The sequence below is a fragment of the Eptesicus fuscus genome, chromosome 20 (assembly GCF_027574615.1).
Source record: "Eptesicus fuscus isolate TK198812 chromosome 20, DD_ASM_mEF_20220401, whole genome shotgun sequence".
Classification (NCBI taxonomy): domain Eukaryota; kingdom Metazoa; phylum Chordata; class Mammalia; order Chiroptera; family Vespertilionidae; genus Eptesicus; species Eptesicus fuscus.
The window spans coordinates 7,477,680-7,491,647 of record NC_072492.1 but is presented as its reverse complement, the minus strand read 5'-3'; the positions used below and the strand labels follow the sequence as shown (position 1 = coordinate 7,491,647).

Below are 13,968 nucleotides of genomic sequence, written 5' to 3'. Positions count from 1 at the left end.
GTGGTTGGTCCTCAACCCCTGACCTCGTTGACCTAAGCAAGCAGGCCAGAGGATGGCCAGGAATGTACCTTTAGTTGTCATCTTTAGTGCCTTAATACTGGACAATGAGTCCTTCTGGAGAATTAGACCCCGCTTCTAACCCTGTGTTTCCTGTGTGGGCAGGTCAAGGCCCTTCTGGAGGAAATACTGGAGCGGGTGACAGACGAGTTTAACATCTCAGAGCTGATGGCCAGGGTGGAGGAGCGCACCCCCTACATCGTGGTTGCCTTGCAGGAGTGTGAGCGGATGAACACACTCACCGGGGAGATCCGGCGCTCGCTGAGGGAGCTGCACCTCGGCCTGAAGGTGCGTGAGGACTTGGGTGGGAAGGGCGTTGCCAGCTGGGCCCCCTTGAGGAGAAAGCGGCACCAGGGATCCTGGGAGCTGGAGAACAGTTCTCCTGCAACAATCCAAATGCCCAAGAGGGTGTCACCCCAGAAACCGGAGTCTGCTCATGTTTGCGGGGAGGGGGGGAGGGGAGGAGAATGGGGGGGCGGGCCGGGGAGGGGTGGTAAGACACAAGGTCTAGAAGCCCGACGCCGTGCTGAGGTTAGAATGCGCTATGACTGGCTGGTCGGCCTGGGAGAGCTGCCCAGGAGACTACACTCTGAATGACCACCAAGACAGAAGTCTTCACACCCGAGTGTCCTCCGCTGCCATAGGGACATCGCTTTCCCGTGAGGCAAAAAGGTGTGTTTGCCTCACACCTCTGAGTTTCCAGGAGGCTGCCCTGCGGTTTCTGTCCTTGGGTCCTCAAAGTACGGTTCTAGACTGCATCACCTCCCAACTCTTCCATGTCCTCACTGTGTGGCCTTAACGTGACTTAAATCTCACTGTCTGTTTCTGCATCTGTAAAAAGGGATAATGGTCCTATTTCATAGGGCTTTGGAAGAATTAAATAAATTCATTTACACAGAGTGTTGAGAACAATGTGGTAAGTACCCAAAGGTATTAGATGAAAGTCTTATCACCCCATCAGGGGGAAGGAAAGAATTTTAATCTTTTACAACCTCGAGGTGGTTCAAAGATCCAAAGATCTGAAAGATCCAAGGTTGCACAAGCTGAGGTTTCTCTGATCGGTGAAAGAGCCTCCTATTTCTACGGGCGGTTATGTAAACAAGGTTGCTTTTTGCACCAGAAGCGTATGTTGTCAAATGCCTCGCACAGAGCATAACAGGGAGGCACTGTTAGAACCGTTCACCTGTAAACATGTAAAAGGGGAGGGCCTGCTGCCTTTTGGGAGAGGAGGAAGGTGACTGTTGTCAGTTTAGTAAAAGAACTGTGACCCCACAGAGGGAAAGTGAGAGCCCAGTTTTGTAGCTAACAAGGAAATCTCAGCCCAGCCCTGGATGTTGGGCTGTGGTGTGCTTCTGCCTTCCAGGCCGATGGTCACATGTGCATAGGAAAAACAGATGCAAGTTTCTTCCCAATGCGGTCACATAGAAACTACCAAATAAACTGCAAAATCTAGGTTAGTGGTTTTTTTTTAAATCTGTTCACTTCCCTTCTCTCCCCAATATGGATGGAGGGAAAAAAGGAGAAAGGTGAGATGGGAAGGGATGTTGAAGGCTGACAATGCTTCGTAATGTTTCCAAATTAGGCTCCAGCTTGTAATGAAATGAAATACAAAACTTTGTAGAACAATCTCAAGTGTAAATAAGGACTCTGCCTGTCACACTGTGCAGCTCCATTACTGTGGCAGGCAGATATCCTATATAATAAAAGCCTAGGAGGCGTCACGCCCTCGCACGACATCATCACAAGATGGCCGCAACAAGATGGCCAGCAGGGGAGGGCAGTTGGGTGCAACCAGGCTGGCAGGGGAGGGCAGTTAGGGGTGACCAGGACGGCAGAGTAGGGCAGTTGGGGGCCATCAGGCCAGCAGGGGAGGGCAGTTGGGGGCGAGATCAGGCCAGCAGAGGAGGGCAGTTGGGGGAAATTGGGCTGACAGGGGAGGGCAGTTGGCGGTGATAAGGCTGGCAGAGGAGCAGTTAGGCGTCAATCAGTCCAGCAGGGGAGCAGTTAGGGGGCGATCAGGCTGGCAGGCAGAAGCGGTTAGGGGCAATCAGGCAGGCAGGCAGGCAGGCGAGCGGTTAGAAGCCAGCAGTCCCGGATTGTGAGAGGGATGTCCAACTGCTGGATTGGGCCTAAACTGGCAGTCGGACATTCCCCAAGGGGTCCCAGATTGGAGAGGGTGCAGGCTGGGCTGAGGGACAACCCTCCCCCCCATGCACGAATTTCATGCACCGGGCCTCTAGTACATTAGTAATTATCTTGAGTAGATTTGTTGCAACCTTGGCTTATTGGATCCACGCAATTTGGTGTAGTCTATTTACCTAATCAACTTCCAATTCATTCACTCGTTTTTCTGCCAAGAGCTTTCCAAGGTTTGATGTCAACAATTGCAGAGCGTGCCTGAGAAAAGACGAGGGAGGCAGGGAGGTTTCTCTTTCTTTCAGTCTAGTCAAGTGAACTCTTTGCCCTTCATGCTAGAGGGGCACTTTCCTCTCCAGAATGACAATCTTGGAAAAGCAAGCACACAACTAATTACAATATAAGGTGAATTAATTCGATGCCACCTAGAGAGATGTCTTTGGAGGAAGGGTAGGATTATGACAGGTGGTGACAAGAGTCTTCCAGATGTTCTAGCAGCAGAGCCCTAAGCCTGCTCCAAGATTTCGCCTACTTTGGCTGGATATTTTATATTTAAAAGTCTTTGAAATCTGGTGTTTCATTTATGCTATGACACATCTGAATTGGGACCACCCATGTTTCAAGTGCTAACCTGTCATTAGCAGCTACTATAGTGTACAGGGCAGGTCTAAGAATTTCGAGTCTCATGTAATTTTCTTAAACAGGCAGAGAATTTTCACCCCTATATGACCCTTTGAAATTTATAACTAGTTGTTATTGTGAAGAATGAATTGGCCTTTGGGAGTTTTGTACATCAGGCGTTTGTGCATTTGGTTAGTGGGAGTCAGTGCCTTTGACCAGTCAGCTGGTTCTTCACTATGTAAGGCTGTAGATATATTCTTCTCCTAAGGGACACAGTCGCACTTAGTGAGTAGAGGGCAGTATTCTCTAGTTTCTTCTCACCCTTCCTTTGAAGACGAGGCATTTCTACTTCTGCTCAAGGTCATGGGAATATCTGAGTTCAGAAACAGAACTACCAGGCCAATGATTTCTTCCTTCCCTAACTCCTTCCTGCTTCACTCTCAGACTGACAAAACCTAAACCATAGCACTTCTCTAAGGCTCCCTCACTCGCACATTCAATTAGTAAATGCAAAATCACTATCACAATAAATTATAATCATAAGCAGATGTGAGAAATTCTTAAGAAAACCAAGTTACACATTTTATGTTCCTCTGTTATCAAAATGATTTCAGATTTCTGAAGGGTGTTAAATTGTAAATATTGCATTTTTTTATTATCAGGTTTTATTTTTAGAGCATTTTTAGATTTACAGTGAAATTGTGCAGAAGGTACAGAGTTCCATGTACCTCTGCCCCCTCCATGCACAGCTCTCCTCACTATCAATTTCCCCACCAGAGTGGTCCAGCTGTTACAACTGATGAACCTACTTTGATTCATCACAGTGACCCAAGCAAGAACCATAGTTAACATTAGGGTCCACTGTTTTTTTTTATTTTTATTTTTTTACTGATTTCAGAGAGGAAGGGAGAGGGAGAGAGAAATAGAAACATCAATGATGAGAGGGAATCATTAATCGGCTGCCTCCTGCATGCCCCCCGCTTGGGATTGAGCCCACAACCCAGACATGTGCCCTCGACCGGAATCGAACCCCGACCTCCTGGTTCATAGGTCGATGCTCAACCACTGAGCCATGCCAGCTGGGTAGGGTCCACTCTTGATGCCATACATTCTGTGGATTTGGAGAAATGTGTAATGACATGTATCCACCATTATAGTGTCTTAGAGACTAGTTTCACTGCCCTAAAAGTCTTCTCTCCTGCATATATTTTAACCTTAAGCACATCATTCCTTATCACAACCAAAGTCAGAGAAGTAGATGCTCATGTGACATCACTGTTGTCAGAGTGGCACTTGGCTGTAGGAGGCATGGTAACCCAGAGTAAGGAGTGGACTCAGCCAGGGAGATACCCGGAAACACAGGACTTCACTGTACTAGCAAATGACGGTGGCCGGCAGAGCCAATCCCATCTGAGTCTATCACAGCCCTTGGAAGAGGCGCCAAAGGACATGACATCTTCACCACACTGTTTCCAGTATTGCTGACTGTCTGTCAGTCACGTTATGGGACGACTCCAGGATGGGGGACAATTACTCCCAGTCTACCCACATGGCAGACGACATTCACATGTATGATACATTTCCATAGACACAACCAGACTGAACAAAACCCCAGAGCTTTGTATAATCATGTAAGTAAAATGGCCATTAAAAACTTAATTTTTTAATTTTAAAAAGGAAAATAAATATGGCCTATGTCTTTTTTTTTTTTTAGTCTCTTGGACTTTAATTTTGTAATGAGTCTTAATTTGTCTGCATATCTTCTTAACTACAGTTTGAGAAGCAAGTTTGTATGAGAGTATGCCCCAAAAAAACATGTTTTATTAAAACTGCAACAAGTAGAGCCCTGGCCAGGTAGCTCAGTTGGTTAAAGCATTGTCCTGATACACCAAGGTTGCAAGTTCAATCCCTGGTCAGGGCATATATAAGAATCAACCAATGAAAGCATAACTAAGTGGAGCAACAAATCAATGTTTCTCTCTCTCTCTCTCTCTCTCTCTCTCTCTCTCTCTCTCTATATCATATATATATATATATATCAATATATTTTTTTTTATTTTTTTTAAAAACTGAAATATAGCCCTAGCCAGTTTTGCTCAGTGGATAGAGTGTCGGCCTACAGACTGAAGGGTGTCAGGTTCGATTCTGGTCAAGGGCTTAAGTCCAGGTTGTGGGCTCAATCCCCAGTGTGGGGCATGTAAGAGGCAGCCAATCAATGATTCTCTCATCATTGATATTTCTATCTCCCTCTCTTTTCCTCTCTGAAATGTAGCTAATGTGACTAAAGAAGGTTATTTAATTTTATCCTTTTAATTCACTTGCAGTTAAGTAGCTACAGAGTGCTAGTAGTCATTGGATTGGACACAGTAGACCTAAGGCATCTGTATTGAATGCAATGTAAGGCCCAAACAATGGGTAGGGACTTGCCTACCAGCTATGCCCTCTAGGGAGAATGTCAGATAGTTTTCCCAGAAGAGTCCCTCATCCTGCCCAAAGGTGAATTGAAGCCACTCCCCACTAAATGGTTTGAGCTCTTAAAGGCCATTGTTTTGGTCCATTGCAAACGCTTCTACCACTGACCGCCATTCTGGTTCTCTTCTCTGGGGTGTATTAGTCAGGTCAGGCTGCAATAACAAAATACCACAACCTGGGGGTGCTTAAGCAACAGGCATTTACTTTCTCACAGTTCTCAAGGTTTACACACATACACATTCTCTCTCCTCTTCATAAGGCCAGGGGAGAGGGAGGGAGGGATATTGAGAGAGAGATTGATCTCTTCTTATAAGACCATCAATCCTATTGGACTAGGTCCACTCTTAAGACCTCATTTAACATCAATTACCTCCTAAAGGCCCATCTCCAATACAGTCACATTGCAGGTTAGGGCTTCAACATACAAATTTGGTGGATACAATTCCGTCCATAGCAGAGGTTTTTCTCACCTGTCAACTCTGAGGGTTGGAGCTGCCTCCCACAGACAAGTTGCTGCATTAGCCTGACTGATGTGGACCCAGTGGTTCCCCCAGCCACCAACCCACACCCCTTCCGTGCTTCTCCGGCTTCGTGGCGCACCAGTGCATTACGTGAGCAGCTTTGCCTTGCTTGTGCCCCTTTATCACTTTCACGCATCTGATTCGATTCTCTTTCAGGAATGAGCGAAGCGAAGTGGCATCAAGGCTACTGGGTGGTAGGACTGTGTCCTGTCTATGGGCATCACCCATCATGTCTATTAGAAAAGGAGTGTTGAGAACCACTGATCCAGGCCTCCCAGCCCTCCTGCCTCCCTAGACAACACTGTGTATAGCCACTGCCCTCTCTGCATGATGCAGCCCCCAGCGCTGCCAAGACATGCCTGCCACAGCCTGCCACAGCCTGCCCCTAGCCCCTTTGCCTATCTATGTTTTTTTCCCATCTTAGAAACACACCTGTACATGTACCTTATTTATAAGCCTTTCTCTGACCTGTACTCGTCTACGCTTATACAACACATAGATCCAGCGGTGCTCCTGGATCCAGCTACGTTCATCAGCATCTCTTAGAAACTGCTCTTAAGTCATCACTCAAGCCTTTCCACAGATATAAACCCTGCTTCCCCAGTTAAACTATCAGCTCAGCAAGTAAGGATTCTTCTCATTGTTACACATTTCTGGGAGAAAAAAATTAGTACTGGTATAGCCCTCGCTGTGTGGCTGTGTGACTAAGAGCAAAGGTGATGTGAGTAGGAGGAAGGGAGGTCAGCTGCTCAGCTGCACCCATTCACTCCTCAGCAGGTGTCGTTCTGTTGAAAGTAACTTGCTTGTTCACCACTGCAAATACTGTGTGGCCTGGGAAGAAGTCAATGTGCTTGCCTTTATAAATCAGGGATTTAGAAAATTACACGCATGTTAATCAGTCCATTAAAAGTCCTTGGCTTGGATGATTCTTGATGACTTTAAGTGTTTCAATAATTCCTTTTCCACACTGAGAGTTCCTTTCTGGCCCTAACAGAGACAGACTCTGGTTACAAAAGGAAATTTTTATAATTGTGATAGTAACCTTTGTGAAATATTGAATTGATGCTTAAAAGTTACTTATCTGATTTTCTTTTTATGGCCGACAAACCAGATTGACCTTAACTAGAAAACCAGACAATATGTGAAAAACGACAGCTACCCCAGGACAGTGATACTTGGAAAAAGGGAAATAAGCCCAGGCGACGTGGCTCCACGGTTGAGCATCGACTATGAACTAGGAGGCATGATTCGATTTCCAATCAGGGCACATGCCCGGGTTGTGGGCTCAATCCCGTGTGGGGTGTGCAGGAGGCAGCCGATCAATGACTCTCTCTCATCATTGGTGTTTCTATGTCTTTCTCCCTCTCCCTTCCTCCTTAAAAAAAAAAAGAATAAAAGGAAACAAGAAAGGTTTCCCTTCATTGAATGAGCCCCTCACTGCATAAACTTGCTGTGTGGAGGAAGCCTCAGGAAAGAGTCCCGGTTCTGCTGAACTAAGGAAACAAGTGAGTTCCTGGGGCCAAGGTCCAGTTGCAGAGTAGAACACCAAGGCAGGGAGCCCGCTGCACCAAGAGCTCCAGCGATCTGCAGACGCACCCCGAGACTGGGCTGGCGACTGCTCTGCACAAGTGAGAAAAAACTGCCAAAGCTGGGAAACACCACCAGAGAGGAGCAGTGCAAACAAGTATCCGAACTCACACAAAGCGGGGAACAGACTGTGTCCCACCAGCCAGAGTAGAAAAGACTCACACAACAGGAGGTCTGAGGGAGAAGCCTCAGTAGTGGGCTCAATTGGACCTAGACTAAAAGCCGGTCTAGACCCGCCCTGCTTCCCGCGAACACAAAACTGTAATGCAGGCTTCTGGCCGATCCATTGATTTAGAGTGAATTAACTACAAGCAAAAAATAAATTCCAGCACTTTTTAAAGGAATAAAACAAAATCCAGCAGTCACGTATGTAAAATTCACAGCATTTGACATAAACCAATTACAGGCATGTAAAGAAGCAGGACTCCACGGCCAGGAGAAAAGCTGATCAACTGAAATGGAGCCAGAAATGGCAGGGAGGATGGAATTAGTAGACAAGGATGTTGAGACAACTATTATGAGTTTGCTCTACATGTTCAAGAAGGTAGAACACAATAAGGATATGATGAAATGGCAAGCAAAGATACAAAAAAGAGCCAGTGAAATATATGGAGATGAAAAATATATTATCTGAAATGGAGAAAAAAAAAATACTTTGGAGCATTAACAACTAATTACGTACTGCAGAAGAAAAAGTCGCTAACAATGAAAATAGAGTAATGAAACTATCCAAATGAGGGGAAAAGGAAAAACAAAAAGAGCCCCTCTGGGGTGAAATGGCCGCTTAAGTTTGGAAGCTTAAGAAAGTCCCAATGCAGGACTCCTGGCCCCGGCTCCCTGCCTTGCTTCCCTTCCCAGCCTCTCCTCAGGCAGCTGAAGTCTGTGCCTCTTTCCCCGCACCAAAAAGCCTGGGACTCATCTCTGCTTCTACAGCCTACTCAGAAAGTGACTGTAAATGCACACAACTCTGAAAGAAGATTAAAAGTGGGTCTCAAGCCCTGGCTGGATTGCTTCAGTGGATAGAGCACTGGGCTGAGAACTGAAGGGTCCCAGGTTCAATTCCAGTCAAGAGCCATGCAGGAGGCAGCTGATCCATGATTCTCTCTCATCATTGATGTTTCTATCTCTCTCTCCCTCTCCCTTCCTCTCTGAAATCAATAAAAATATATTTGAAAGGGAAAAAAAAGTGGGTCTCAAAATGGTCGAAGTCCAGAGTCAACAGTTTCAGATCAATTCCAAAGAAGGTAAACCACTGTTTACTGCTGATGAAAGTGAAGTTGTGATTGGTGCAGACAGACTTCAAGTAACTGCCTGAAGGGGTTTTTTGAACACCTCAGTGGAAAAACCTCTCATAAGAGCCGACCCATTTCAGGAGTTGAGATTAGAATCTCCCACATGGAGTCTAAGCATGCATGCCCCAAAGGGTGTTCGTATTAAAGCTCATGCTGGAAAAATCAAGGCCCTTTCTCAAATGGACATCCTTTTTCATAGTAATGATGGAATGCTTGTGCTTGGAACTGAAACTGTATGTTTACCCAAGCTGGTTCAGGGTCCTGCTGGCAGCTCACAAAGACTCTATGAAACGTGTGTGTGTCCCGATGGGAAGCTTTACCTGTCTGTGGCTGGCGCAAGTCCCACGTGCCATGAAAACAGTCACATCTGTCCCTAAATCACCCACATCTTCCATGGAGAATCTGCCTTGTTTCAGTGAACTTTAGAGACCTTAAGCCTTCACACTTAGAGCAACTTGACACCCTGGAAAACTGAGGTGGCAGATGGAAGTAGGACACACTTTCAAAAGGAACTCAAAAAGAAAACTGTGTCAATGAAGGGGTTCAGATGAATGGTGTGTTGGTGGTAGATGCAAAAGCCAAAGAAATAACAAAATGATGTGTTTATTCCACTACATTGATTTTCATCAGAACCTTGTGAATTTTCTTTTCCTTTCTTGTACATGTCAATCTACAATGAAATAGTGAATAGCTGTGTGGAATTAATTTATGATGTTCAATTGTGGATATCTAACTCCCCCCAAAAGTAGCATTGGTCAATACTGAGATGCCCCAAAGTTCTATGATGTGTTTTCATTATATCACTCAAACCTGTGGGTTCTCTCTCCATTTTAATGCAAAGTACGTCAAGTTTCACAAGAAAATATTCATATTTTAAATGGACTTTAAGGTTGATCTGATTTTTAATATGTAGTCAAAGAAATAAATTATGCAAGATTAATCATGCTTTCTTTATAGTCAATGAGCAAAAATCAACCTATATCCCCCACCCCCCAAAAAAAAGACTGAACATAAGTATATGGAACATCAATGGCCTGTGCAATCATCTATCATAGGTATAATTAGAGACCTAGGAGAAAGGGGTTGGAGCAGGGGAAGGTAAACAGAAAAAAAATTAATTTGAAGCATTGAGGGCCACATTTCTGCAAATTTGATGAAACTATAAACCCATATGCACAACAAGTCCCAACAGTAAGTCTAATGAAAACTAGGTAAAGATACTTCAACAAAGTTTCTTAAACCCAATGGTAAAGAAAAATCTTAAAAGCAACCAGAGGAAAAAATAGAAAATATATACAAAGAAGAAAAAAATGACAGCAAATGTTTTGTAGGAACCTATGCAAGCAGAAGACAGTGAGAGGTATTATTAAAGTACTAAAAGAAAGTACCAAAAATATTCAGAAAGGTCACGGGATACAAGGTAAGCACACAAAAATTAATATTATTTCTATATATAATCAATGAAAATATGGACACCAAAATTTAAACCATTTTAACCACTCAAAAATTAAAATACTTGCATGTAAATCTAATACAGGACTTGTATACTCAAAACTATAGAACATTGGTGAAAGAAATTAAAGAATATATAAATAAATGGAGGGCCATATAATGTTCATGGACTGGAACATAACACAGTAAAGATGTCATTTCTACTCAAATTGATATACAGGTTTAATGCAATTTCTTATCAAAATCACAGCAAGAACCTTTTGCAGTTACAGAAGAGATTATTTTAAAACTAGAGGCCCGGTGCACTAAATTCATGCACGGGAGGGGAGGGTCCCTCAGCCTGGCCTGCACCCTCTCCAATCTGGGACCCCTTGGGGGATATCCGACTGTCAGGCAGTTGGACATCCCTCTCACAATCCGGGACTGCTGGCTCCTAACCGCTCACCTGCCTGCCTGCCTGCCTGATTGCCCCTAACCACTTCTGCCTGCCTGATCGTCCCCTAACCACTCCCCTACCAGCCTGACTGCCACCTAACTGCTCCCCTGCCAGCCCGATCGCCTCCAACTGCCCTCCCCTGCTGGCCATCTTGTGGCGGCCATCTTGTGATGACATTGAGTGTGACGCCACCTAGGCTTTTATTATATAGGATTTATGTATAAAAACAAAGAACTAGAAGAGTGAAAACAATTTTGAAAAAGAATAAGGTGGGGGAAAAGTAGTTTACCTAATTTCAAGACTTATTACAGTATATAGATAGGATAATTAAGACTGTGTGAGACTGGTAGAGGGATAGACACTCAAAACAATAAAAAGCTGGGAGGGGCTATTATTCTGCCTAACACACATACTATGAAATACTACTCCATAATAAAAAGGAAACTATTTGGTATATGCAAAAACATAGATAAATTTTTAGAGAATTATGCTGAGTAAAAAGAGGCAATCCCAAAAGGTTTCAAACTCTATGATTCCAATTACATAATATTCCTGAAGTGACAAAGGAGGAAAAATGGAAACTAGAACAGTGGTCACTAGGGGTTATAGAAAGGATAGGACAGGAGAAAAGCAGATGTAACTATACAAGGAATCCTTGTGGTGATGTAAATGTTTTGTAACCTGATTGTATCAGTATCAGTATCCTGGTTGACATATTGTTTTCATAGTTTTGCAAGATATTACCTTTGGGAGAAACTGTCTGTATTCTTTTTTATAATTGCACTAGAGGCCCAGTGCATGAAATTCATGAACTGGCGAGTGATCAGGGCCGATCAGATTCCCCGCCTCCCTCTCTCCTCCTTCCCTCATTCCCTCAGTGCCCCGCTGTCACCACTGGTCACCACCATGTTCCGTGCCGCCCACTGGTGGTAAGCACACGTTATAACGAGCGATTGAACTCCCGGTCTCCCAGTTGAACTCCTGAGGGGACACTTTGCATATTAGCCTTTTATATATATAGATGTGCATCTATAATTATCTAAAAATAAAAGGTTTAATTTAAATAAAGAGCAGAGGGAATAATTTCCAACAAATTTTATGAGGCCAGAATTAACTTGATACCAAAGACATTATAAGAAAAGAGAATGAGAGATTAGCATTCTTCATACACACACAAAGCTGAAGCCTGAGGATCTATATTCCCCCAAATCAAGGATTTCCTTCAGAAATCAAACTGTTAGGCGACTTTAAGGAACCCTCTTCCAATGGCTAGATGAAATTCGTAAAGAAAGGTTTTCAGTGAAAACCATCTGTAAATTAAACTGTGTAACCTTACGTTTCTAGGCTGCCTGCAAAGGTCTGCAGGGCTACTGCAAGGGCTGGTGGAGAGTCATGGAGTTGGTTTTGGGTGGGGTTGAATTGGCATGGAACCCACAGGTGGTTTGAGGTCTGCAGTGGACTGGTCCACTACTACCAGTAGATAGGTGGAGACTGGATGTAACTGGAGCAGGGAGAGTTTTAAAGGACCAGCCTTGGATGAGACAAACCTTGCAAATCAAGTACTAGACGGGACAGTCATGGTGTCGCCCACCCCTGGAGTCTCCTCCTGTCTTTCTGAGGGCCGTGAACCAGAAATCCCTAAGGCTGGCTATTTGCAGGGACTTGCTGCCCCCTCACTTTCTCCTCTCATTCTTTGTCTTCAGGGGGAGCTGACCATGACCAGTGACATGGAGAACTTAGAGAACAACCTATACCTAGACACCGTGCCAGAGCCCTGGGCCAGACGAGCCTACCCTTCCACAGCAGGCCTGGCTGTCTGGTTTTTGGACCTCCTCAGCCGAATCAAGGAGTTGGAGGCTTGGGTAGGTGACTTTGCAATGCCCTCCACAGTGTGGCTGACAGGCTTCTTCAACCCCCAGTCCTTCCTGACCGCCATAATGCAGTCCATGGCCCGCAAGAATGAGTGGCCGCTGGACCAGATGGCCCTGCAATGTGACGTGACCAAGAAGAATCGAGAGGACTTCAGAAGCCCTCCTCGGGAAGGAGTCTATGTCCATGGCCTCTTCATGGAAGGTGCTCGCTGGGATACACAGGTAAGTCCTGGGATGAGCCACAGGACAACCTCTGTGGGCTGGTTAAATACACACAGCCTCCCATCAAGCATGCTTACTAAAAGGGATGTTCCTGAATCTTTTGACCTAGATAATCTTTCCTTGAGGCTGACAAGCCATTTGAGGGCAACCAGGGATGGTGCAAAGAGCACAGACTTGGCAGAGGGAGGGGAGGGGTTAAAAGCAACAGCTCTGATCCCTATTCCATGGATGAAGATGGAGCATAGCTTCCTCTGCTCAAAAAGTCAAAATGCTCCACTCCCCCCCCTCTGCCAAGCCTGTGCTCTTTGCACCATCCCTGGTTGTCCTCAAATGGCTTGTCAGCCTCAAGGAAAGATTGTCTAGGTCACATCAGAAACTAGAACAGGATATAGCCAAAGCCTTACTATCTAAAGCATTTGCTGATAGTTGTGTCTTACTCATCTTTACCCCAGCACCTAGCATGACATCTGGCAAATAGTTACATTCAATATGCTTATGAAATGAATGAATCAAAAAATAAAACTCAGGTAGATTCAAAGGGATTAATTTGTATATGAAAAACGTCAGCTTTTGGAACTCTCCTTCAAAAAGTGATTTAGGCCAGAAAGCAGCATCAGATGCATCCCACTGTGGGTTGTTGAAAGAACCTGTGGGGGGAAGGCATCGAGGCAGCCAGCCCTTCCCAGTCTCATCTCCTGATCTTCTGCGGGAGCAGGCAGCTGGCTGAGCTCTGGGTCTGATCTAACATGGCTTTCCTCACGTTCTTGTCCTCAGGCTGGGGTCATTACAGAGGCCAAGCTCAAGGATCTGACACCCCCCATGCCTGTGATGTTCATCAAGGCCATTCCTGCAGACAAGCAAGATCGCCGCAGTGTCTACTCTTGTCCTGTATACAAGACATGTCAGCGGGGACCCACCTACGTATGGACTTTCAACCTGAAGACCAAGGAGAACCCATCCAAGTGGGTTCTGGCTGGAGTAGCTTTGCTTCTCCAGATTTAGCTTCCTGCAGAGCCACTGAGAAAACAAGGCTGGGCCGGAGACTGCTCAGAGGGACAAGTGGCTGAGGGTGATCACAGACACATAGAAAGACAAGAAACCACAAGCATTCAGTTCTGTACAATTCTTTTAGCCTTGTGCTCTGTTAAGGAATGTTTTCTTCATTTGATTACTTACAGGAATAGAGAGAGAGGCTCGACTTTTCTGGGCTAGGCTTAGCTCTCTTCAGAAGAGCCGAGTGTAGCCAAAAAAGCCAAACTAACCCCACAGAGCTGAGCCTGAGACATGCCTAAAGGGAAGGT

The 13,968-nt window shown here is 45.1% G+C and overlaps 1 protein-coding gene and 1 pseudogene across 1 annotated transcript in view; both read left to right on the top strand.

Moving 5' to 3' along the window:
• The window catches only part of DNAH9 (dynein axonemal heavy chain 9), a 333,701-nt gene extending 320,032 nt beyond the window's left edge, over positions 1-13,669 (top strand). Inside the window, exons 67-69 of the mRNA XM_054709112.1 lie at positions 163-345; positions 12,278-12,667; positions 13,442-13,669. Of these exons, the coding sequence (XP_054565087.1) occupies positions 163-345; positions 12,278-12,667; positions 13,442-13,669 (801 nt within the window). The remainder of the gene's footprint in view (positions 1-162; positions 346-12,277; positions 12,668-13,441) is intronic.
• LOC103296948 (gamma-sarcoglycan-like) lies at positions 7,876-9,258 on the top strand (annotated as a pseudogene).
• Positions 13,670-13,968: the final 299 nt, after the last annotated feature.